Source organism: Telmatherina bonti, assembly GCF_933228915.1.
Source record: "Telmatherina bonti genome assembly, chromosome: 10".
NCBI classification, from domain to species: Eukaryota; Metazoa; Chordata; class Actinopteri; order Atheriniformes; family Telmatherinidae; genus Telmatherina; species Telmatherina bonti.
Genome location: NC_136628.1, coordinates 8,695,675 through 8,721,933, shown reverse-complemented (window position 1 = coordinate 8,721,933; position 26,259 = coordinate 8,695,675). Strand labels below are relative to the sequence as shown.

Sequence of the window (26,259 nt, the reverse complement as noted above, 5' to 3'; positions counted from 1 at the left end):
GTGCAGCAGTGAAAAAGGTCCCCCCCTCAAACTGCTGCTCTGCTGCAGGTTTTATTGGTGCAGCAGTGAAAAAGGTCCCCCCTCAAACTGCTGCTCTGCTGCAGGTTTTATTGGTGCAGCAGTGAAAAAGGTCCCCCCTCAAACTGCTGCTCTGCTGCAGGTTTTATTGGTGCAGCAGTGAAAAAGGTCCCCCCTCAAACTGCTGCTCTGCTGCAGGTTTTATTGGTGCAGCAGTGACAAAGGTCCCCCCTCAAACAGTTTCTCCCTGCACCACTTTCTCAGTGTTGTTCAGACTGTTAAAGGCAGAAAAATTCATTTCGTGACAAAAATGAAAACTTCTTTCCGGTATGAACCGGTACACCATCCAGCACTGACTGAACATTGTTTTATAACTAACTATGTATGATGTCATCATGCAGTGTAGAGTAGAGCAGTAACTGGGGTGGATGATGTCCAATACATCACTACTGCAGGTGTTAATCTCTGGATGCTTCAGATTTAGTGATGCATCATGTTATCTTTACTTTGAAATCAGAATATTTGAGATATTCCTAAATAAATTAACTTTAAGTTTTATTATGTAAAAAGAGAAGAGATTTTCTTTTTTTCAACTAATTCTCTGGAGCTGAAAACCGCAAGAAAAATGTTCCTGACGGTGTTTTAATCCAGTTCTCTTGAGCAGATTTTTGAGAAGCTCCTCTTTTCATCTAGCCATAGCCTTCATGGCCGAACTCCTCTCTACAGCAGGGGTGCCCAAAGTGGGGCCCATGGGCCAAAATCAGCACGCTAGCACTTTGCTTTTGGCCCCTTAGTCACTCTTTATGTTAATACCCTACAAAGCTTGATGAAAAGACAATACTTTTAGTGTCATGAACCTCAATAAGTCCAGACTCAGAGGGACCCTGACTGACTCACACCTCAGTGACACGTTCACCTTGTCTGAGAGCCAGGTGCAACCTAACGTGGTAAGACTGGTAATGTCCAAAGATCGACTTCATGTGTCCCATTAAGTATCAGCAACTTGCCTTTTTCAATATGCGCTTTCTTGTTGATAACATGTTGCACTTGGTTGCAGTTTAGTGGTTGTAAATATTGTTTCTTGCCCCTCTAAGTATGGCTTCATTGTTCTGTTGCCATATTGATTTTTTATGGAACATTTTTTTTGCTCAGATAGGAAAAAAATACACTGTATTTACTATTCAACGATATTAAAATAACTTTATACACTTACTTGTGTTTCAACCATAAAGCTGCAGCGTTTGGCCCGTGGCTCGATGGATCATTTTTAGTTTGGCCCTTGGAGGCCACAGTTTGGGCACCCCTGCTCTGCAGCATCTCTTCTTGCTGCATCTAAAGAGACAGTACCATTATTAACATGGCTTATAACTGAACTTATAAGTTGTAATAACTAGTCAATCTAATATTTTCCTTCTCTTGTTAGTCTTTATGTATGGAATCAGATTTTTTTCAGAATCTACAAGCAAAACTTTTTAAAACTCAAGCAAAAAACAACAATTAAAACCAAAACTTTCTAAAACGTAAGTAAAATAAATGATCTCAAAATCAAAAATTATCAGTCATCATGAAAACTACTCGGCTTTTATTTACTTAAATCGAGTAGTTTTGTTTGCAGTTTCCTCTTCTTCTTTCTCTCTTCTCTCCATTTGGTTGCGCTTCACAGTCTTTGGTTTTGATTCTTGATTGTTTGGTTTGATTTCTGACACAAACCTTTCATGGCGGGCTCTTTTCAGGGGCGCATTCCTTTTTTGCTTGAGTTTTCAAAAGTTTTTCTTGGAAATTCTGAAACTAATCTGATTCCATATTTATGTTAAAACAAACTAGATTACATCAAAGACGTCGGACTGATTGATTTTTTCCACATAAGTTTCCCAAAATGTTGAACTTTTCCTTTAAGCTGGGATTTAAACACAGCGATCTTACCACTGTAGCTCCATGTCACTTATACTTGCATGAACAGATAACAAAGGTAGTAAATAAGAGCTGTGGTGTTATATTGTCTGTGCATATGTGTTTAAATCAGCTCGTATTGACATTAACTCTCCTTCCTCATCTTCAGCAGTATTGTTCCTCACCGCCTGACCGTCTGTTGTTCAGAACATAGTCTTGATGTGCATTAGCTTCAACGGTTGTGTGTCTGTTTATTCCAGTCGGAGGTGCATTAGCCGTCGTGTTTGTATGAAACATGTGTCTTCCATTACGTGTCTGTGACTTCTCCTCCCTTTGCTAAAATTTCTGCACCCAAATTGTGCATCTCTATCAGACCAGCAGATCCGTATCCAGTAAACGTGGCATGGGTTGGAAGGGTGGAGAATTGGCGCTTGTGCTGTTTATCGTGCGACTTGAGTCTTTGCGATGAAAGAGCTTCCTGTCTTTCCTCGTACTCTCTGCTCTGAGACATAGTGAAGCCTGTGGCTCGGTAAAGCCAGTAATTCTCAGTGGTTTCTCATTTTCTGCAAAGCCTTTCTCAGCAGTTTGAATGGCTTTGTCAAGCTTAAAGTTCCCGCAGCTGCTTTGCTTGGGTTATTTTAAGCAACTGCTGTAATGGCTCCTATAGTTATTTAAAGTTTGTCATATAGTGTTTCTTTTATCTGTTTTAAGCCCTTTTAAAACTTGTTCTCTAATAGAGTTGGTAAGATATTAGGAAATGAAAGGACAAACCAAACCAGCCTGTATCTTTCAGCCTCAGCCACACCAGAGGGAAGCAGAGAAACACACAAGATGGCGGATCCTGAGGTACATTAAAGCACCTTCCAAATTATAGCCCGGCCTCACGTAAGCAACCTATAGGAGATAATAGCAGGTCTGTGACTGTGATTAAGCACACTTATCCAAGGAGTACACCTGCTTTGTTCACATGTGTGCAGACCACCCCCCTCTCTTCGCCACCATAACCACCGCTGCCCGCCGCATCTCTGCCTGTGTTCTGCAGATAAGGGCTTTAAAGCTGCACAACAATGTCAGCACTAGAATGGAAAGTCTACATTTCAACCCCTCTCTGTCTCTGGCTGTGGTCCCCGCTGCTTTCCACCTGTCACTGCTAATCCCATGGGCCTCTCCCAATCCATCAGCACAGAGCCCCCACAAGCCCAGGAGGGCTTCCACTCCAGTTTAGCCTGACAGAGCAACATGCAAATCCCTTCACACAGGAAGATTAGATGGCACCGAGGACGTGACAAGGGCAGGGGTGAAAGGGACGAACTTGGGCTCCAGCGTTCATTCATGTGTTACAGTAAGAAGCTGGCTGAGTGGTGGAAACTTCATCTGCATGCAACTCAGCGCCTGAAATTCTTTAGGTGTCAACTAATGCGTCTACCACACCCCAACAGGCCACGTCAGACGTCCACGAGCCGGACGCTTTGCCTCAAGCATTTTCTAGCTTGATGACATTTGGGATTGTGTTGAAGGAGCAGCTTTTGGTGAGGTTAATTTGGGTCGTTTTCATGACAGTCGAGTCAGTTTATGTCAGCTACGTCTGCAAGCCATGCCAGAACATCTTCTAAACTTGCTCAGAGTTCCTCTAAATCTCATGCAGGAGAAAGTTTGTGAGGATACACTGCAAAAACTGAAATCTAAGTAAGATTAAAAATCTTAAATTGAGTACACATATGCTTATTTTTTTAAAGGTGAGATAATTCTTAGTTTTTATGCCAGAGAATTCCTCTTGTTTTAAGAATATTTTTACTTGTTTTGGGAAGTCTTGACAAGCTAAATTTTCTTGTTCTGTTGGCAGATAATTTATCTTATTTTAAGCAACATTTATCTAATTTTTGTATATTTTTTTCTTGTTTTTTTAAGGCTGAGTTTTTGCAGTGTAACTTTTGTCCCAAGTGTTGAGTAAAAGGATACTTCTGGAAACTCGCTGAACAGATTTCACTGATCGATCCTTTTTAGCTGTTTTTCTTGGACAATGAATAAATAAAAACTTACGCTTGAGCACAGATACTTAAAATGTTTTTATACTTTGACAAATAAATTTAAAAAAACAACAATATGCAAATTTTCCGCTGAGACAACATCGAATCAGACAAAATTAGTTAAGTGGAAAGTCACACATTTCAAAACTATGGAGTAAGTTAACTGCATTAAGATGTGTGTGTAAAGTGAGTTGTCAGCTCATATTCATCCATTAATTTACATTTCATATTTTACTAAATATAAAGTCACATAGTGTTTTATGCTAGCATGTAGCATGTGAGCTTTGAATCAGGCTTTATTGTTACATGGTACTATTTAAGTGCAAGTAAACAGTATTATAGCTAAGTTTATCTTGTTTAATCCTTTTTTAGGTGCTTCTTTACGATAAAACCATTTGATTTTTTTGCCCAGTAGAAGGGCAAAACCTGTTTGAAAAGAAGAAATGGTCTGATCTGTTTTGTGAGAAAATCTTTTATTTCATTTAGACATGTCTATGCAATGGTGCACTTCAGAATTTTTCTGCTGCAGATTTTGCAGCAGTTTGCATCCTGCATACTACAATATAGCAAAATCAGAGCATCCTGTTACCATCAATGTACTGTCATGAAACAAATGCAAGAAATGTAAACACTGGAACAAACAGAAGAGCAGACACATAGACACATTTTTTCGTTGAGAACAAGAAGTGTTTTCCGACTGTGGAGCTACTGTTACTGTTGAAAGCATTTGCACAACAACCATCCTGAAATCCCTGCTAAAGCTAGCATGCTAAAGTTAATGTTCTAATATGAGCTACGGGTGCAAAACTGTCACAGCTGTCAAGTTAACCCAGTAAAATTCTTCAGTTGTCACCTAATTCAGGTTTTTATGGATAAAGGACCTGTTGTCGAGCAACTATTTTACTGTCCTACTTTTACTGTACTCATGCTGAAGTAACAGGAACATCAGCTGCTACTGAAGAAAACTAAAGGCTTTAAAGACGCATTATGTAACTTTTTTACCTTAAAACTCTGCATCCTAGACTTGTTCGATGACACAGTGACATCAATCATGTGTATTTCTAGAGCCGCAGCTGCCCAGCGCTATAAAACTTTTACATCCGGGATGTGACGTGACTGTTCGCTTCACTGGTTGTGTTGAACACGCAACGTCGCTGATTCAGCAAAGAAACGCAACAAGATTAAAAGAGAGAAAGAGACAACACGAGTCACCGTAAGATCGTCTTTAGCTGGGTGGAGAGAGCTAGCAGGTCAGGTATGATGCAAGATGGATGCCGAATTAGCCATCGATAGGGGGCATTCATTTCCTAACCGCTTAATCCAATTCAGGGTCATGGGGAAGCTGGAGCCTATCCCAGCAGTGTTTGGGCGAAAGGCAGGGTACACCCTGGACAGCTCGCCAGTCCATCGCAGGGACACACAGAGACAAACAAACACTCCCACTCCCACTCACTCCTAGGGGCAATGTAGAGTACCCAATTAACCTAACATGCATGTCTTTGGACAGTGGGAGGAAGCCGGAGTACATGGAGAGCGATAGGGGGCATGTGACGGAAACATGGAAAAGTTCTGTAGTGTGTCTTTGAGACAAGGGTACCCAAAGTCTGTCCTGGAAGGCTGCTGTCCTGCGGGTTTTCCATGTCTCCCTGTTCCAACACACCTGATTTCATTCACTGAACCCAAAAGCCAAAGAAGTTCTGCACATTGAGTGATTAGTTTGACTCATGTGCTTTGGAACAGGGATGCATGGAACGCCTGCAGGATTGTGGACCTCGAGGACTGGAGCTGGACACCCCTGCTTGAAGACAAACTGCATCTGCGACTGGTGTGAATTAGTTATGATGAAAGATGAACAATGAATGATGAACATCATCCACATCTTAGGGACCTTGGCTTTCCACTGGTGAGTAACATGTGTAGGTACCTGGAAAAGAGACTGAGCAAAATACAAATTTATTTGTCACATCCCGCCCATGAGACATCTGGTACCTTCCAGTTGACTAATTGGTTATTGGTTCAATGAATAAATGAACCTTTAATCTGAGATGGAAATGAATTGACTGGCACATTTTAAGAAATATAACAGTGTTATAGGGGACAAAATTTAAAAATTTAATTTTCTTTTCTCCTCATTCACATCACAGATACAGACGACAGCAGCGAGATAATGAATTCAGGTTCATTATAGGCCTGTCAAAATACGCATTCTAACCCCAAACACCTCATTGAGCGATGTAGGCATTAATAAATATGGCTAATAGTGAACCAAGCAAAATGGAGAAACTTAATCTTTTGTCCAGTTTGAAGTTGAAAAAAATATAGATATAAAGAATATTGCTTAAATAAGCAAAACACTGTTCTACTATTGAATATTCTGTGAGGTAAACAAGTTTAATGTGTTGATGGGAGGCGCTTCATAAGGTCGGACATTTGAAGTGGGCGTGGTTAACACAGAAAAGCATGAAGCGGAAAGTCGCCGCTTCTGCATTTTTGCTGTTGCAAGACATGCAGAAGAGATATTTCAGCTATTTGGTTTGTTGGACAACAGCAGGTTGCAGGATCGTAGATCTCGAGGACCAGACTTGGGTACACCGGCTTTAAGTCAAGCTAGGCCTTTTATGATTGTGTCCATGTGTTTTTACATCTTTATGTGTTTTATTCTTATTCATTGTAAATTACTTTCTTTTTTTATCTGGGAAAGTTGCTAGATAAATAAATTTCCTTCATTCCGTATATACCATCTATTATATCACAGCTTTCTTGGTTTTTCTGCTGTGATTCAAAACTAACCAAATACAAACCTCCTCCAGTGGAAAGCAAGTGTCACCTCTGGCGTTAAAGCTGAGAAAATGGCTGATTTGACTTACAGTGTTATGTGTTTCTACTTTCAGTTTTGTTAATACTATCATTTGATTTTGGCATGAAGAAAAGAAAACAAATGTTCAAGTAACATATTCCCTTATTTTTTCATTCCAAAAACAAAGAAAATGGACATTTTTCTGTCATATTTCAGAAAGTTGATTTATCATATTCCACATGTATCCTGCAGATAAATCCGATTAAAGATTTTAGTCAGATGACATGCAGATGAATAAATGTACACTGATTTCACAGATTTAGTAGAAACAATTCAATTAGGGACGCACCGATCCACTTTTTGGGAGTTCCGATCCGGCACCAATATCTGAAATTTGAATATCAGCCGATACTGATATTTGCCGATACCAAATCTGTTGATGTGAGCATTATTGGTTATTATTGTAATTATTGTGTAATATTTCATTAGGTTGTAATAAATGACCCATCCTTTCTGAAGTTACTTCACTAATACAAATATAATAACATTATAGATCTAACAATTTCAACAAGTTTTATTCTGATTTGGCACATTTTACCTAAATACAACTATAAATGTGTGGTTTTGAAACAAAGATCTGGCTTTTAGTGTAACAAAAAACATCACATTTTAACATCCAATGCATTTATTTCTTATTAAACACGTCCAAAGCATGTCATCAAACACATCTGCGCTGGCTTGACTAGTGTGGTATCGGGTATCGGTCGTGGTATCAGTGCACTTTTATGAAAACCAAGTACGAGTACACACACTTGGTGCATCCCTAAATTTAATAATATATTACTTTTACATTTTATATTCTCATTAAAATAATCTGCTTTAACATTTTATTTTGTTGCTAAAACTGGATGAAATGATAAAATTATGCCTGAGACTAAATAAAAATGTTCTGCTTTAGATTCTCATTCAGCCTCCTGAATTTCTACTCTGATTCTATCATCTCACTAAAATAACCACTTTCCCTTTTTTTTTGACTAATTTTACAACACAGGAACAGGAACGGTGGAGCTTGAAATAGCACAGAACGCCTTCCTCTCATTCTCACTCTGTCTCTTAATAAGGGTTAATACCCCCTTCTGCTCCCTCAAGGCGCCCATAATAATTAATTCAGTGATTAATATCCCAGTCTCCGATGGTAATGTCTCTGTGGAAACTGGAGAAGAAGGGAGCTTAAATGAAACGGTGACACCACAGTCCTTTTAATTGACTACAAATCCCAGCTGAATAGAAGCAAATTTATTCTGGTGTTTTCTCTTCTGACTGCAGGATGTCACAAACGTCAACGCAAACATCAAGGCAGACACCTGCGTCGCCTCGCAGCGCAGGTGTGATTGTTCATGGCCGTTCCAGGTGTTTTCAGTCACTTCCCGCCTCTTTGTCTCTTGTGCCGAGTCGTCGTCATGGACTGATTGGTGCTGATGTTGATTTCCTGATAGCTGCAGATGAAGCATAACTTTTCATTTGAGTTGCATATTTAGGCTGAAAACAGCTGTGTGTGAAGTAGCCTAAATGCTACGTTCCCACTATTCTATTAATGCAGAAGCAATTAGCTAATGTTACCCAGCTGACTCTCTGCAGCTTGGCTTATTGCTCACATTAGCCCTCCTCTCACTGGCTTGATTTGCGGCGCTATTCTTGCAAATTATTGGCTGCGCTGGAGCCTTTCGTTGCATCTGCATGTAGTTGTGGCCTTTAGCTTTAAAGACAAGCAGCGATTTCGCGTCCTTGTCTTGGATGTGACGGTAGCCGCTGCTAACGAGGCTGTTTCCATCAAAAACAAACATTTCTGGCATTTAAAGACGGCCTTGAGGAGACTTGATTTAAATCTTCAAACTAGTTTTCTTTTATTTAGATATTTCTTTTTATAGATAAAAGAAGTAAAATTGTTTCTGGCTACTGAAAGATCATGATTAATGGCTGGATTAGAATGACGGTCCTGAATAAACCAGGAATCCAGCAGGTTTGATCTCTGGGATATAAAGTTACTGGTTCCACCGGAGATAAAAGGTCCTGTTTCTAGTTAAACGTATAAGATCTACTCCAGTGTTTTTCCAACTACTGTGCCGTGGCACGCTAGTGTGCCATGGGAGATCATCAGGTGTGCCTTGAAAAATTTGCCAATTTCACCTATTTGGTCTAAAAAGCAGCTCTGTGTTCGTCCAAACAGGCCCCAGTGAAAGATAATAAAATTCCTTCTACTTGTGTTTATCTGATTCCTATTCAGTAGGCTGTGATGAGATGGACTTTATATGAATAAAATTGACTGTTTTTTTTTTTTAAACAAAACATTTTGGTTTGTGGTGTGCTCTGTGATTTTTCTGTAAAAAATGTGTGTGTGGACATGTCTCTTTTTATTTTATTTGTCATGGTTGTGCTCTACCCGCAAATGAAGTTCCTAACGGATAAATAAAGTGAATTTGAATTGATTTGATTTTGATTTGAAAAAAAAGTGTATCTTGGCTCAAAAAAGGTTGAAAAACACTGATCTACTCGCTTATTCTGCATTTTGAGCGAGATAAAAACACGTACAAAGAAGGGTGTAATTCTGAAAAAGTTGTCACTTTTTGTTTTCCATGTTAACAGAGTAAATTGTATAAAATTGAGCTTGTTTCTTCCTGATTTTCTGAAGATGTTTTTGTCCGAAGGTCATGTAGCCGAGTGGAGCACGACGCGCTTCCCATCAGTCCCGATGACGGTTTTAGAAGTTTGACAGAATGAGTTGAAACTGAGCTTACAGTCCAACCAGATAAAGTTCAGCCCACACAGCATGATGATGATGAAGGTGAGCTGAAAGATCTTCTCACCAAATTCATCCTCACAGCTCATCATGTAAAGTCTGTGAAAACAGGACCAAATGAGCAGGAAAGATTTCAGGAATTTTCCATTTTTTCAGAAGTTTTACTCGTATTTTATTCATCTGTGCATTGCATTGTGGGAACAAGAACCTCGTCTCTAATTTAATTATATCTCGAGTCCTATTAGATTCTCAAAGTTCAACAGTGAAGTGAACAAATCTCACACACTTTTCTCCAGATTCACAAATCCATTGTAGCTAGTGTGCAAAGGCTGATGGGAAATCCATGGCCAGCCGGAATTTAACCTTGTGGGATTTTGACCCTGCTTGTGTTTCTATTTAAACAATACAGATGAGATGTTCTGCTCTGTTTGAATGATAACTCTGTGTGCGGATTCTCCGATACCAGCTGCTTCTGTTCTGGAAACGATTTTCATGTTAGAATATTGATCATTTTGTCATTTGGTGTTGATATATAGTTTATTACAGAAACTGGACTACAGTAGAAAGTAAATAATATCTGGATCAAATTCTACACAATTGGTTGGAACTACTTTTTCTTCCGCCTTCCATATTCATGTAAATAAGGCCTGATGTAGCATCGTGAGAAAGAAAATGACACCGTTATGACAAGCAAGAGGAGACAGGCAGGTACCTGGTACAACCTGGTACAACCTGGTACTACCTGGTACTACGTGGTACTACCTGGTACTGCCTGGTACTACCTGGTACTATCTGGTACAACCTGGTACAACCTGGTACTACCTGGTACTACGTGGTACTACCTGGTACTGCCTGGTACTACCTGGTACTATCTGGTACAACCTGGTACTACCTGGTACTACCTGGTACTGCCTGGTAGTACCAGGTACTACCTGGTACTACCTGGTACTACCTGGTAGTACCAGGTACTACCTGGTACTACCTGGTAGTACCTGGTACTACCTGGTAGTACCAGGTACTACCTGGTACAACCTGGTACTACGTGGTACTACCTGGTACTACCTGGTACTGCCTGGTAGTACCAGGTACTACCTGGTACTACCTGGTACTACCTGGTACTACCAGGTACTACGTAGTACTATCTGGTCCTACCTGGTCCTACCTGGTACTACTAGGTACTATCTGGTACTATCTGGTCCTACCTGGTCCTACCTGGTACTACGTAGTACTATCTGGTCCTACCTGGTCCTACCTGGTACTACTAGGTACTTTCTGGTACTACCTGGTACTACCTGGTACTACTAGGTACTATCTGGTACTACCTGGTCCTACCTGGTACTACCTGGTACTATCTGGTCCTATAGAGGGAGAACATGTGAAACTATGTATCTCTGATGCTGAATTCTGGAAATTGATTTTCAACGTCTGCAAGGTTCAGGATTTTTATGTTAAGAGTTCTGCCCATTCTGCAGGCTAATGCATCCTGTTTAATAATATACAGTATTAACTGTTTATGAAAATAATAAATGTCTGTATGAGTTCAGCTGGACTTATATTTTTCCCTGAGATCAGCTCATATCAGTGCAACAGGTCTGGATTTAGTCAGCAAGCATTCTGCAGAGGCTGGAGGTCATTAAACAGTCAGTAAAATTGATGTTGTGGGGTTTAAAATCATTAAAGATATGGAAAAATATTCAATTGATAGATAATGACAACAATTATTCTCATTCGTCAAACTAATTAGCAGTTATTGTGTATATATTTAGTGAGACGTTTGATGGTAATTTAAGGCAAAATCAGTATTTTCCCCCTCAGTTTACACTGCTTGAAGTAAACTTTCTAAGTTCTTTTACAAAATGTCGATATTGGATTGTATCTGGCTTGAATTTTACTTGGTATCATATCGGAAAGGAAATCCATGGTATCGCAGATTGATGGTGCAGAGGAAAGTGCAGGACCTGCAAGCCGCCGCCACCTCTGATCCACGTGGTTTAATGCTGATGGTGGCGATGCCGCGTCATCGCGGCTAGATGGCCAAATCCAAAGAAGGATGTATGCGCTTCACTGGGAGTTAAAACTATGCTGGAAATCAAAAAACTGGTCTTATTTAAACTTAATTCAATCATTTGTGGCCAGTTCAAGTAAATATTTGCATTCGGTTTAAATATTCTCTCTTTTCTTTCATTCCATGAACGTAACAGGCTCACAAAGGTACAGAACGGTCGGTTTTCAGGCTAACAGACATGTCTGTGAATGCAACAGGGCAAATACTGTAGAATTTACAATACAATGCTAACTATGATTGACTGGCGGCTTGTCCTGGGGTCACCTGCAAGCGGCAATCTCCAGCGGTAAAAAGTGAAGCCTATGCAGAAGTGCATAAAACTGCAGTTCCCCCTTCATCCACTAGGGGCCCCAAAACAGAGCGAATCCCCATAGACTCCCATGTTGAAAAGACCAACTTCACAGCAGGAATAAACATGTTTACAGCCTGGTACAAAAATCTATTTTAGGTTTAATAGGTCAGGTTAAACTTCATGACAACTGTGGGGGGAGTACATTTTTTTCTAACTCGCCCGTTTAAAGTAATAGCAATTTAATCTCGAATTTCGGCATATTTAGGGGTGTGTCCTTTTGATTGACAGGTACCCGATCTCCCGCTTCAAGTAAGAAGAACGTAGAACAACGGCAGTTTTTAGCCGGTTAACATCTTGATTTAGCTTAATCCCGCTTATCTCCATTAGCTGGTTAGCTCCTGTTAGCTCGGTAAGCTCTTAGCTACAGGAATTTTGGAGTCTGCTCAATGTCAATTATCCACCCCCACGCACATAGCCCCCCTCTCAGCTCCACCTCTTTGCCCATTTTTGTATTTTCTGGGCGAGACGACGCGCATGCCCCTGCCAAGATGGCGATGGTAGGAACCGCCCACCGAGCTTCAATTTAGCTCTTCAGAAACCTTCAGAAACGGGTGGCGTCCATCTCTCTTTATATACAGTCTGTGGTCACCTGCCTCATGTAGTAAATAGTGGGATAAACTCCAGCTTCTCCCTAACCCTCAGTTGAACTAAGTGGTACAAAAATGAATGAATGTCCTGCTATTTTTCTTCCAGGACTTCCTGTTTTTTAGTGAGATTTAGGATGAAGGCTGGATGTAGCCGTCGTGTTGTTACAGGTGAAACTGGGAAAAACACAAAGCTGTTCTGCAGACCAAAGCCACAACATAACAGCATAAAAACCTTGCAGACATGTTTTTCTGTGTTTACTGAACACTGCTGACTTAACACCAATGCCAACAACATGGTGTTAGCTAACTGTGAACACCTTCAAGGGTGTGAGTATTTTTTTTTCCAATTCAATTCAATTTCATTTTATCTATATAGCACATTTAAAACAGCCCCTGCTGACCAAAGTGACTCACAGTACAGAAAATACAGATAAAATTATTTAAAGTACAATAAAAATATAAAAATAAAACTTAGGGTGATTAAACAAAAAATAGTAAAAATACAACAAAAAAAAAAATTCAAACAAAACAGTATAAAAGCAGTATAAAAAGCCAGGGTATACCCCAAAAAGCTAGTTTAATTGATGAAAGGCCAAGGAAAAAAGATGAGTTCTTAGTCTGGACTTGAATTGGCCGACAGGCTGAGCGGCAGAGGAGGCAATTCCTGGTCCAGAAAGTAAAAGTCCTGCCATGTTTTTGGATCTACCTGCACATTTAGAACAGGTGTTTTCACTAACAGACTTGTTCTCCTGACAAATAAACTCAATAAATTCAGCTGGTTTGGTGACTGGTCGGAACATCTGCTGGACAGGACTTTTACTTTCTGGACCAGGAATTGCCTCCTCTGCTGAGCGGACCTCACAGACAGAGGAAGACTGTTCCAAAGTCCAGGTCCAGCCACAGCGAAGGCTCTGTCTCCCCTGGTCTTTAGCTTGGCTTTTGGAAGAGCTGATCAGCTGACCTCAGGGTTCTGGGAGGGACATAAGGCTGCAGTAGATCCATAAGATAGGGTGGTTCCGTGGAGTTTAAACACTTAAAAACAATCAATAAAACTTTAAAATTTGCTCAGAAGAGTTGAAGAAGAGTAAAATACAAATGCTTATATTTGTGTCATCATAATCTCGGTTAGAGTCTCATCGATCGGGGTGAATTTAAGGCCTTTTGAACAGCAGGTCAGAAAAGCCTTTAGAGTAAAACTGTAAAAGTTTTTAATGAAAGTTGCAGGTATATGTCAGCTTCAGAGGGCAGATGGAAACCCAAACCTGTAGCATCGGGTGCTAAAGACTGGTATCGCTCCCATTTTCTGTCCAGAAACAGGTTTACAGACTGTAACGTGTCACGTTGAGGCCCTGAAACTGACAGCAAGCAACAAAAAGAAACCAGCGTGGCGATTTTACTGGCTGTGAGACGGCTGGCAGCTCAGTCCTGCTGTGAGGGACTGACATCTGTTGTTCAGTCAAAAAAAAAAAAAGAAAAGAAAACAGCCTAATTATGTCAGAGAGTTGGGATTATCAGAAACTATCCAGGATGCAGTGTACTACCAGCCCTTCATGGTTGCCGGCTTGTCTCCGGGGACCTGGCGATGTACCAGACCCGTAAGATGCACCCCTCTTGGCAACGGACTGGAATCCCACTGGAACATTGAACATTTTCATTCCATGTTTTCTGGTAGTGGCTTCAGGTTGTCAGTGTTTAGTCGACTGGGAGGACTGGTGCTTCCTGCCCTGCAAGCTGATGATCAGAGACCAGCTTGGGAAGCAGCAGCCGAGGACGGCCCATGAGGCAGAGGGGAAGTTTGACGCTTTGTCATGAAGAAGTCAAAACAGTGTGGATCATCCCGGCAGCTTCTCATTTATTTAGGCTCCGCTCAAGGACGAAGATGCGTCTGTCTTTCCACGCCTTTCTCCCTCAACGCAGTCTTCTCAAAGCAACAAACATCCCACGCATCCCGTGGAAAGCGTGCTCTGCAGCCGGTCATCTCTGCAGCAGACGCTTTGTGGGACTCGCCGTCTGGTCAGCAACTCCGACCAAAACCTGCTTTTATTTAACCCTGATGGGAGATTTGCTTTGCTTTCATCTTCCTTATTATCTCTGAAGCTTCTCCGCCGTATTTTCTCAAAGACACGCTGTTTTTATGGCTTTAGATATGAAGAAAAATAAACTCGCAAATGACTTCCCGCCGCGTGGCCAGATGATTACACATGCAGCATATTCTCTGTGCTGATTGTTCCAGTGGAGCTTTGAAGCTGCGATGTGCGCTCTTTGTGAGATGAGCTTTTTCAGCCACGTCAAACAGATTCATGATGATTTTCTGCTGCAGCAGCTGCTTCTGTTTGACACATTTGGAGACTATTAGATTTAAATTATAAAGCTCAGTGAGGCTGAACCAACATATGGTCACATAATGTATGCTCTGTGTAAATAGAACAAGCTGTTCTTTTGTGATAAATGAATATATTTATTTCATGAACGGCATGTGCAGCTTAAAGTTTAGTTCTTCTCACGCTCCACCAGCCATGTTTTACTTCTTTTTAATACTTTTAAATGATTTAAACTTCTGCTAATTGGGCGGAAAAAACTGACTAATTGGTGTGAAAATGTTCCTCTTTTTCTACACCGAGTTATTTTTTTATACCCCGAGGCTCACTGGACTGAAGAATCAACACCGCAGCCAATTCTCTTTTGTTTCCAGTTTATTTCTTCAAATGTTTTTTCCGTATCAGCTCTCCCGTTTCCTCCACTCCTGGGAAAACGGACCTCATATATCATTAAGCTTTCCTAGAACACTTCTATTTATTTATTTTTATTACATCTGAGTTTTACATTGACATAATTCTTTGTGTGTGTGTGTGTGTGTGTGTGTGTGTGTGTGTGTGTGTGTGTGTTATAAAGAGCTAAAGCATGAAATAGTTCGATCAGTTCTGTTTTATTTTTATTGCACAAATTCCCAACAAACTCACCTGAACTCAAACCAGTCAGTTTTATTCCAGTTTCATTCCAGTTAGAACAAAACCATTATTAGGTCCACATCAGTCTAGTTCAGGTGTGTCTAGTTCTGGAGCCACAATCCTGCAGGTTTTCTGTGTATCCCTGCTCCAACACACCTGCCTGAAATGAATCATGAGTCATTTTGCAGAACTTCATCGGCTGTTGGATCCATTTCATGCGAGCCAGGTGTGTTGGAGCTGGGATACATGGAAAACATGCAGGACATCGGCCGTGGGAGGACTGACTTTGGACATCCCTGGCATAGTTAGTGAAATTTACTCACCTGGCTTGTCTGCATCTCGTCTTCTGTGTGATTTAACCCTCCATCCTGAGCATCGGCAGGGTGACAGCGGAGGGTAAAACCTCCCATTTAACTGGGAGGAAAACCTCCTGCGGATCCAGAATGTGAATGGGAAGCCAGTTGGGGGTGGACATCGCTTATACTGATACGTACTGCATGCAGCACAAACTGCACACACAGTTGTGTGGTTTCCACCATCACCTCGCAGCCAGAAGGTTCCTGGTTTGAACCCCGGCGGGGAGTTTGCATGTTCTCCCCTTGCGTGTCATTTCGCAGTCCAAACCAAACATCCTGGTCAAGTCAGTGTTTCTAAATTCTTCTGAAGTGGGTGTTTGTCCCCTAACACCTGTCTGACAGCAGCTAGGATTGGCTCCTGTGATCCTGTACTGGGATAAGTGGGAACAGACCAGGGGGTCTTAGCCTTGTTGACCTTGGGGCCCAACTTTTCCAGTACAAAGTGATCTGGAGTCATTCCAATATCAACCCTGTATTAGTTTAATTAATCTCACTCTTGATTTGTTCTCAGTGAGTGAACCCAATCCACTCACAGTTTAACAGCGGAAACCTTGTAAAACACATGACGTGATGCGAGGGGATTGTTTATTTATCGTGTGTTTGTGAACCTGCACATGCAAGACAACAAGCACACAGGCCAACAGTTCACAGGATGAAATCAGGATGCTACAACAACATAATTAAACACCCAACACAAAAAATATGCAGCAGTACAAATAAGATCTGAGACTAAGAATAAACTCACAAACTTCATGAATTTGCAGGTTCTGGCTCAGTCATGAACATCGTTTTTCATATACTTCCCTTTCTACTGTGCATAATACCAGATTATTCCACTAGGGGGCGCATGAGAGCACTCAGACCAGGGGTCTCATTTATAAAGCTGTCGCACGTACAAAACCCGCCGTACGGCAATTATCGTCACCTTTTGGGATTTATAAAAACACAACTTGGCGGTAAAACGTCCCTACCTTCACACCAACCCTGACCCTGGCATACGCACAACATCTGGAGAAATGCGAAATGGCAACACCAAAGGCAGAAATAAAACCAAAGAAATGGTGTGAAGTTTGAGAAATTTGTTCAAAATAAAATATAAACTTTTACACAGAATGTTGTTCATTAACAGCATTTGCAAAAACTTGAGAAAATCCATATTTGATATTTACTCCTCCACATAAAACGTCAACCACTAAAATATGTTCTGCAACGAAGCAGTCCTACATGTTATAAAAGCCAGATCACGCAGTTAATAAGTCGGACAGTAGCTGCCGTACTAATAAAGGTCTAAATAAATAATTGCAATTAAAATCACTTGGTGGCCCATCATTAAGCTGATCAGGGTGTTTCCTCCATCTGCAGATGTATCGAACATGAAATGATCGGATATAAAAATGCACCCAAATGCGTAAAGACGCACAGTTCATCTGTCCCTGCTGGTGAACATGATGCATGTAGACTCTGGAGTCGAGGCTACAAACTTCCTTTGGATATTATTAAAGCAGACAAAACCAAACAGCTCATACAAAAACTGCATTAGAAAATAAGACATTATTAATATCTAGTCTCAAGGTGTGTTTCCATGACACCTTGAATGGCACAAAAAATAAATATCTCAATAAAAGCGTGAATGGAAACGGCTACATTTCAAAATTAGACTGAAATATAGCTTTAAAAAAAAAAGTACCCTCTCATGATGTATCTTTTTTTTTTAGACGTTTTGATAAAGAAATATATCACAAAACTGCAATGGAAACCCTTTTTTCGCGTTTACATGTCCACGGACGTGACGTTGGGGGTCATGACCAGTTCATTTCCACTAACAATGGCGCGGTGTGGAACAAACAGCAGAAAAATTTAGAGTTTTAGAAAAGAAAATTAGGGAGAGAAGTTTAAAACAGTTGTAGCAAATTCTCCGCAGCAAATATAACACCCCAAAATAACGATACATGGCTACCTTGCATAAGCTGCAATATTAATGCATGGTCTCGTCCTGCTGACAAGATTTTACGACAACTGAGGCTTATGCACTAAACACCTGCAAAATGTAATCCTTGTTTGTCGAAACTTAAAAAAATCTCTTTCATTGTGTGAAAAATTTAATGGAAACGCAGCTGCTGTTTTTTTAACAGTTGGTACGGTTACATGTTTTTTCATTCGGAATTAATAATTCAGAATTAAATAATTCTGAATTAACGTAGTCTCCTACGAGTTTACATGAAAATAATAATTCTAAATGAAGGTTTACATGAAACACGTCCTCACTTAATTCCTCTTTAGAGCGGCGGGTTGGGAAGGGTTCTGATTGGACAGAGCGTTCACGTGACGTATGACGTATACCGGAAATAAACAAAGTTGGCTCCCTGCTTCTCATCTTTTCAGTCGTAACTTGTAAAAACTACATAATAAGAACCAGTTTCGCTGCTATTTTTATTATAAATGTGAAGTAGCAGCTCAACACCAGCATACTACTTCACTTTCTGCAGCAACTGAGGAGGAGAAGGAAGATAAACCACCGAACACGGGAGGCAAAACGACGCGCGTCATCGGGACAGGACAAGGTAACGAACATGCTCAGAACGACCAGAATTAACTTAGAGCGAATTATTACAATTATACTAAATAAATAAAGATATAACATTAAAATTAAGGGGATCATCATACCAGTAATGCTCCCCTTGGCAAAGTAAACTTGCTCAGCAGAACACAGCATCCAGACCGTCATTCTGCGTGCTTAAATGCTGGACAAGACACGACTTTAAAAAAAAAAAAAAAAAAAAAAAAACTTAGAGCGAATTAAGATTTACATAACAGAGGAATTAAATAGTTCGGAATTAAAATACGATTAAACCAAACACTTAAATCGGAATTAAGTTTAATTCAGAACATAAATTTGTGTACGTGGTCGTTTTAAGCAGAATTAACTTTTATTTTGCATTAAAGAGGAATTAAAACTCCCATGTAAACGTAGCAACTGTCTCTGAAGTTTTACGCCTAAACTTTAACACAATGAGGTTTGATGAAACGCATCTCAGAGACGAATCAAAGTGGCTTAAAATGAGTCAAATGTCGCTGCTATGATTAATTATATCGTCCACAAACAGTTAGAAGATAATGTGGAAAAAAGAAAATACTGACAAGGGCTGGAAAAGCCCCCCCCTTTCTGCCTCTGTTTACTGCAGGCCCATCAAGACACAGCAGTGTGTCACTGTGGATCAAAGTCAGTGGTATCAGCCAGCGAACACACAGCACAGAGAGTTGGAGGGATGGCAAAGAGACTCGCCTCCTCTGGTCCCTTTATTACACTCCCAAAATCCACTGCTGCTCTGGATGCAAAAAGCAGGGCGACAGAGAGAGGGATGGGGCAGTCGGATGCAGAGAATGAGAGGATTTTTGGCAGGAAGGAAAAGGAAATAACGGCGGGAAGGGATGAGACCCATCCATGCATCTTCTCCGGCACACCCTCTACCTCTTTCGTCGCTATTTTACAGTTAAATTCGCTCTGCTCAAATGCCACGGAAATAGACTCTGAAGGAGAGGGGAGAAATGGGGTTGAAGCGAGAGAAAGAGTCATTTGTATTCAAATCCAGAGCTAATACATCAATAAGTCTATTTCATGGGCAGAGTTCCCTGTGTGTGTGTTGGAGACATGCTCCACTGCAGCATTTCCTACCGGCTGCAGCCTCGGCCGCCTCAGGCTCTTGCATCTGAACTGACCGCGAAAAACGGAGGCTTCCTCTGTGATTATTTTGCTTTTTCAGCCAGAACTGTGATTTATTAAAAGCTTTTAAAGTAGCCCTTAACGCCTGCTCAGAACAGTTGTTCAGCTCGGCTGATAATCAGAGTTTTTTCCAACGTTTAAGCATCAGGCCACAGGGCAGACATGGAGAGTCAGCTGAACCAAAGGATGTTTTTGTAAACTGTCCTGTGTGTAAACTGTCCTGTGTGTATACTGCGAACAATGGAATTTGACGAGCCTGCAATAAGGCGATGAAATAGCATCCAAGGAAACGGCGAGTGTTGCAGATGCCCGTCTCCTCCCCATCTCTAACCATCTGACATGGAGGCCTGAGGGGTTTGTAGCCTCTGCTGTTTGATTTGCACCAAAGGGAGATCTTGTTTGTTCTCCTCAATGCAGCATTTATGGTTTAAGATTCTCCTCACGACCTTCTGCTGCTCCTGAGCAGTGAGCTATCTCTCTCCCCCCCGAGCGAGAGAGAGAGAGAGGGGGGGGGGGGGGGGGGGGGGGGGGGGGGGGGGGGGGAGAAAAGAAAAACAGAAGAAAAGAGCAGTGCTGCTGATCTGCCGGCCAGGGGACCTGCAGCTCTTTTCATCCTACCGGTAAACAAAAAGAGGGGGTGTGAAGGGAGGGACGGGAGCAGCTTACACCTTTACTTTACCAAAGCTGGTCAACACAAGCATGGGGGGGTTATGATCTAATCAGAGGTAAATACAGCTCAGGCAGCACTGAGTGTTGTCAGAGCTCCACCTTGTGGCGGTAGACCAGCATTACACCTCACTCCTGACTGTTTCTGTTTATCTCATTCTCCTTCCCGCCCCGTAAAACTCTCAAACCATCATTTCCTTCTACATCCCATCATTTCCGTTCCTCTTACTTTAATCCTGTCCATCCTCTTTATTCCCCTCCTCTTTTTAAACCCCCCCCCCCCCCCCCCCCCCCCCCCCCCCCCCCCCCGTTCTTTCCTCGTCCTTCCTTTCCCCTCTATAAGATCGTTATCGGGGCGAATTGTGGGAGGAGTCTGGTGGTTCTTCACCCTCATCATCATCTCGTCCTACACGGCAAACCTGGCTGCTTTCCTCACTGTGGAGCGGATGGTTTCCCCAATCGAGAGCGCCGAGGATCTGGCCAAGCAGACAGACATCGCTTACGGCACTCTGGACTCCGGCTCCACCAAAGAGTTCTTCAGGGTGAGTTGGCGTTGCCGGGGTTAGTGGTCTGCTCCCCGAAAGGTAGGGGTACCCAGTAGCCTTTCTGTCAGGGAGACACATTTAATGCAATCACTGTGAAATGTTTAAATGTTATTTCTGGGGGGGTGTCGCGATCATGTCCTGCATCAGGAACATTAGATTCAGATTTACTCTTTTCTACTCAGCTGTCAGGCCCGGGCACTCTGTGCACTTTGTGGATGTCAAATGCTGCAGGACTGAAGGAAAAGGCACATTTTTATAAATGTTTTCTTCTTTGGCACAACAGTTTTAAATCCCATGCTTCATGTTGCTGCTGCAGCCCGAGGGGTATTGTTCTCTGAGGGCCGGTCCCAAGGCCAGATAAATGCAGGGGTTTGCATCGGGAAGGGCGTCCAGCGTTAAACGTGCCAATTTACCCGAGCAATGATTCACTGTGGCGACCCCTTCAGACGGACAAGCCGAAAGGGGAACGACTCATGCTGCATGTTGCAGTTTTATTATGTTTTGCAGATGTGTTTATGTTCTGCAGACATGCCATCCATCCATCTTCTGAACGCTTATCCGGGGTCGGGTCGCGGGGGCAGCAGGGAAGCCCAGACTTCCCTCTCCGCAGCCACATTTGCCAACTCTGCGGGGAGATCCCAAGGCGTTCCCAGGCCAGCCGAGAGATATAATCCCTCCAGCGTGTCCTGGGTCTTCCCCGGGGTCTCCTCCCAGAGGGACGTGCCTGGAACACCTCACCAGGGAGGTCCAGGAGGCATCCTGACCAGATGCCCGAGCCACCTCAACTGGTTCCTCTCAATGCGGAGGAGCAGCGGCTCTACTCTGTTCTCCTCCCGGATGACCGAGCTCCTCACCCTATCTCTAAGGGAGAGCCCGGCCACCCTGCGGAGGAAACTCATTTCAGCCGCCGAGATCTTGTTGTTTCGGTCACGACCCACAGCTCATGACCGTAGGTGAGGGTAGGAACATACCACAGGTGTCAGAGCTTGGTCCACATTGCCGGTAGTAAGTCGGATTTGTTTCCGGTGAGGGTTGGACTCCGCCAAGGCTGCCCTTCATCACCGATTCTGTTCATAACTTATATGGACAGAATTTCTAGGTGCAGCCGAGGTGTTGAGGGGATCCGACTTGGCGGCCTCAGGATTGGGTCCCTGCTTTTTGCAGATGACGTGGTCCTGTTGGCTTCATCTGGTCGTGATCTCCAGCTCTCGCTTGAGCGATTCGCGGCCGAGTGTGAAGCGGCTGGGATGAGAATCAGCACCTCCAAATCTGAGACCATGGTCCTCAGCCGGAATAGGGTGGATTGCCCTCTCTGGGTCGGGAGTCAGGTCCTGCCTCAAGTGGAGGAGTTTAAATATCTCGGGGTCTTGTTCATGCAAACCTGCATGATGCACAAACTGTTCAACAAACATCTGAAATCCTTCACTTTGATTTGCTGCAAGACTTCCTGATGTTTCGCTCAGATTCATAAATGAGCAGTAAAAATGAGCGTCGGAGATGTTTCGCACCATGTTTTGCAGAAAGTTCCTCTGAACAAAAGCACTTTGCCATGTTTTAGAGACACTGTGGACACACAACTTTTATTTTATTTTCCTCCTTCACTGGCTGCAACCTTGCTTCACTTAGCTTTTAATGCAACACCTGTGGTTCTTTTCACTGCAAGAGTCTCAGGATTAAGAAAGAAATAAGAACAATTCCATATTCCAGTGGAGCTCAGACTGGGGGGGGTGCATCACCTAGGAGGGTGCAGGAGAGTTATGCTGTTCTGGAAAATCTTCGTGGATGGGAGTAAATGAGTCAAAGCTGTCTTCGTTGGTTTTTTATTCACATGTAATCACACAAACTGGTGGAGAGAGCTCTCTGCAGATGCAGAAGTAACACAAGATTATAAGTTATACTTGACCCCCTCCTAGTTGCTGGGCAGATCACAAAGAATCCTGCAAAGCTGAGCTGTATCTACACATAAAACACCTGCACTTCTAACTTAAGATTTGAGCGAAGTCAGGCTAACACAAATCAGATAAACTTCAAAGAAAACTCTTTCTGTGTCCATGCCAACAAGCTCGGGAGTAAACCTTCCTATATTCTGCACATTCCAACAGGCCTCAAATGAATACAATGTTTTATACCTTATGTGCAGAGACTACAAAATACAGCAGAATCACAACAAATCAATGCATATATGTTTGATTATTTCCATCTAATTTAGGCTACCAAATAGTTAATACAAACAAAGGCTATGGATAATAATGTTCCCTTACAATGCCCGGGGGGGCGGGGCATTGGGAGACAGCTAGGCTAAATAAAACACAGGGCCAGATCTACTTGGATCTGAATTTGCGCGTGCGATCTAGAATTTTGCATGTGGGACTGAACCACAGTTTGCGGACGACTTACTGAGAGTGACTGCGTAAATGCAGATGTGCAAACTGTGTTGCAGATTCTCCATTTATATGAGAGTTCTCTGCATTTTGTGGTTTGCAGCATGGTGAGTTTGGAGAAGAAGGACAAAGAGATGTTTAACTCTGGAATTGGAATTGTTGGTTGATGAAACCAACAAATGTTGGTTAAACGACCTACAGCTGAGAAATCTGGCGCCACACAAAGAAACGATTTATGGAATTTAATAAGAAGTTAATGTTGGTGAAATGATGTGAACAGTAGATGAAGTAAAAAGACGGTATAAAGACATAAGAAAGTGAGCGTAGGGGTATGTTCTGTCACCTTAAAAATAAGAAAAAGAAAGAAAAGAAATTTCTAACCTTGATCCTGCGAGATTTGGGATGTAAGTAGAAATCTAAGCACCACTCTGATCTGCATGCAGCCGTTTTCTCTTTCTCTCACACCACGTCTACCTTTGAACCTCCACCCCCCTCATAACCCCCACAGCGCTCCAAGATTGCTGTCTACGAGAAGATGTGGGGGTACATGAAGTCTGCTGAACCCACAGTCTTCACCAAGACCACCGCCGAGGGGGTGGCCCGGGTCCGCAAGTCCAAAGGAAAATACGCCTTCCTGCTGGAGTCCACCATGAACGAGTACACAGAGCAGCGCAAGCCCTGCGACACCATGAAAGTCGGAGGAAACTTGGACTCCAAAGGCTACGGAGTCGCCACACCCAAGGGTTCACAGTTAAGGTGGGTGGAATAGTGTAACAATATGTTCTACGTGTTGTTATGGTATTCCACCTTCCCTGATGTGCCGCCTTTCTATCTCTGTCTCCACTTACTGTCCAGCGTGGGTGGGTGGGTGTTTGGGGGCATTTTTATGTGTTTTGTTCCAGAGCAGCTTTTACACATCTCTATATGTTGCATGCATGTGGAGCTTCATTGTGATGATGCGGAGGGGGAGCTGGGGGGTGTATTTGGTTTTCTCTCCCTTACAGATCTCCTCTCCAGGTAAGTCTTCTGTGCTTGTGCTTGCTTTTTGGGCAGATGTGTTTCATTGGCATGTAGCAAACTTTATTCTCCTGAAAATGTCTTATTTACCAGATAGTCTGCATTTTAAACTGAAAGTGTGATTAGTCTGATGCTACTTAACGTGTTAACTGAGGCTGCGATGACTTCTGGGAGCCGTCTGAATGCTCAGCTCTGGCGACTTTTCACTCCTCCTGCACACAGAGGAATTTACAGACGAGCTGAAAAACACATGAACATCATTGTGTAGAGTTTGCTCTTCCAGTCAGGACACTCAGCGATCGAAGCCTGCCGGCACAGGCTCCACCAAAGGCAACGCTGTATGTGTGTTCAAATAGCTTTCTCTTCGCTTTATTCCTGGGTAGGTAAGAGAGGATCAGCACACAACAAACAGAGCCCTTTTGATGAGCGCTCTAGACATCATAGAGCGAGTATTTATGCTGTAAAATGTAAATAAAAGCAGAAGGGAATGAGTTGCACATGTCATCAACACATAAATTATTCCCGATAGAAACATTAACAACGTATTTCATGGCAGCGACAAGAAGATGGAAGAGGAGCAAAACGCTTCTGTTTGTCTCCTGGAAAAGGAAGTCAGACACAACTAATCTGGTTAACTGGGAACCGGTTAGTAACATGACTAGTTTAACTGGGAACAGGTTAGTAACATGACCAATTTAACGAGGAACAGGTTAGTAACAGGACTAGTTTAACTGGGGACAAATTAGTATTATGACTAGTTTAACTGGCAACAGATGAATAACGTGACTAGTTTAACTGGGAACAGGTTAATAATATAACTAGTTTAATTGGCAACAGGTTAGTAACCGGACTAGTTTAACTGGCAACAGGTTAGTAACAGGACTAGCTTAACTGGGAACAGGTTAGTAACAGGACTAGTTTAACTGGGGACAGGTTAGTAACAGGACTAGTTTAACTGGGGACAGGTTAATAATATAACTAGTTTAATTGGCAACAGGTTAGTAACCGGACTAGTTTAACTGGCAACAGGTTAGTAACAGGACTAGCTTAACTGGGAACAGGTTAGTAACATGACTAGTTTAACTGGGAACAGATTAGTAATATGACTAGTTTAACTGGCAACAGATGAATAACGTGACTAGTTTAACTGGGAACAGGTTAATAATATAACTAGTTTAATTGGCAACAGGTTAGTAACCGGACTAGTTTAACTGGCAACAGGTTAGTAACAGGACTAGCTTAACTGGGAACAGGTTAGTAACATGACTAGTTTAACTGGGAACAGGTTAGTAACAGGACTAGTTTAACTGGGGACAGGTTAGTAACAGGACTAGTTTAACTGGAAACAGATTAGTAACATGAGTAGTTTAATGGGGAACAGGTTAGTAACAGGACTAGTTTAACTGGGGACAGGTTAGTAACAGGACTAGTTTAACTGGAAACAGATTAGTAACATGAGTAGTTTAATGGGGAACAGGTTAGTAACAGGACTAGTTTAACTGGGGACAGGTTAGTAACAGGACTAGTTTAACTGGAAACAGATTAGTAACATGACTAGTTTAACGGGGAACAGGTTAGTAACAGGACTAGTTTAACTGAAAACAGATTAGTAATATGACTAGTTTAACTGGAAACAGATTAGTAATATGACTAGTTTAACTGGGAACAAGTTAGTAACATGACTAGTTTAACTGGGAACAGGTTAGTAACATGACCAATTTAACGAGGAACAGGTTAGTAACAGGACTAGTTTAACTGGAAACAGATTAGTAATATGACTAGTTTAACTGGGAACAAGTTAGTAACATGACTAGTTTAACTGGAAACAGATTAGTAAAATGACTAGTTTAACTGGGAACAGGTTAGTAACATGACCAATTTAACGGGGAACAGGTTAGTAACAGGACTAGTTTAACTGGGGACAAATTAGTATTATGACTAGTTTAACTGGCAACAGATGAATAACGTGACTAGTTTAACTGGGAACAGGTTAATAATATAACTAGTTTAATTGGCAACAGGTTAGTAACCGGACTAGTTTAACTGGCAACAGGTTAGTAACAGGACTAGCTTAACTGGGAACAGGTTAGTA

At 42.0% G+C, this 26,259-nt stretch overlaps 1 protein-coding gene across 1 annotated transcript in view; it reads left to right on the top strand.

Annotated features, from left to right (window-relative positions):
* Positions 1-26,259, top strand: part of LOC306761636 (glutamate receptor 4) — a gene marked incomplete at both ends in the record, with an annotated part of 212,318 nt that overhangs the window by 172,670 nt on the left and 13,389 nt on the right. The window contains 2 exons of the mRNA XM_079247885.1: positions 20,568-20,766; positions 23,659-23,906. Coding sequence (XP_079104011.1) covers positions 20,568-20,766; positions 23,659-23,906 — 447 coding nt within the window. The remainder of the gene's footprint in view (positions 1-20,567; positions 20,767-23,658; positions 23,907-26,259) is intronic.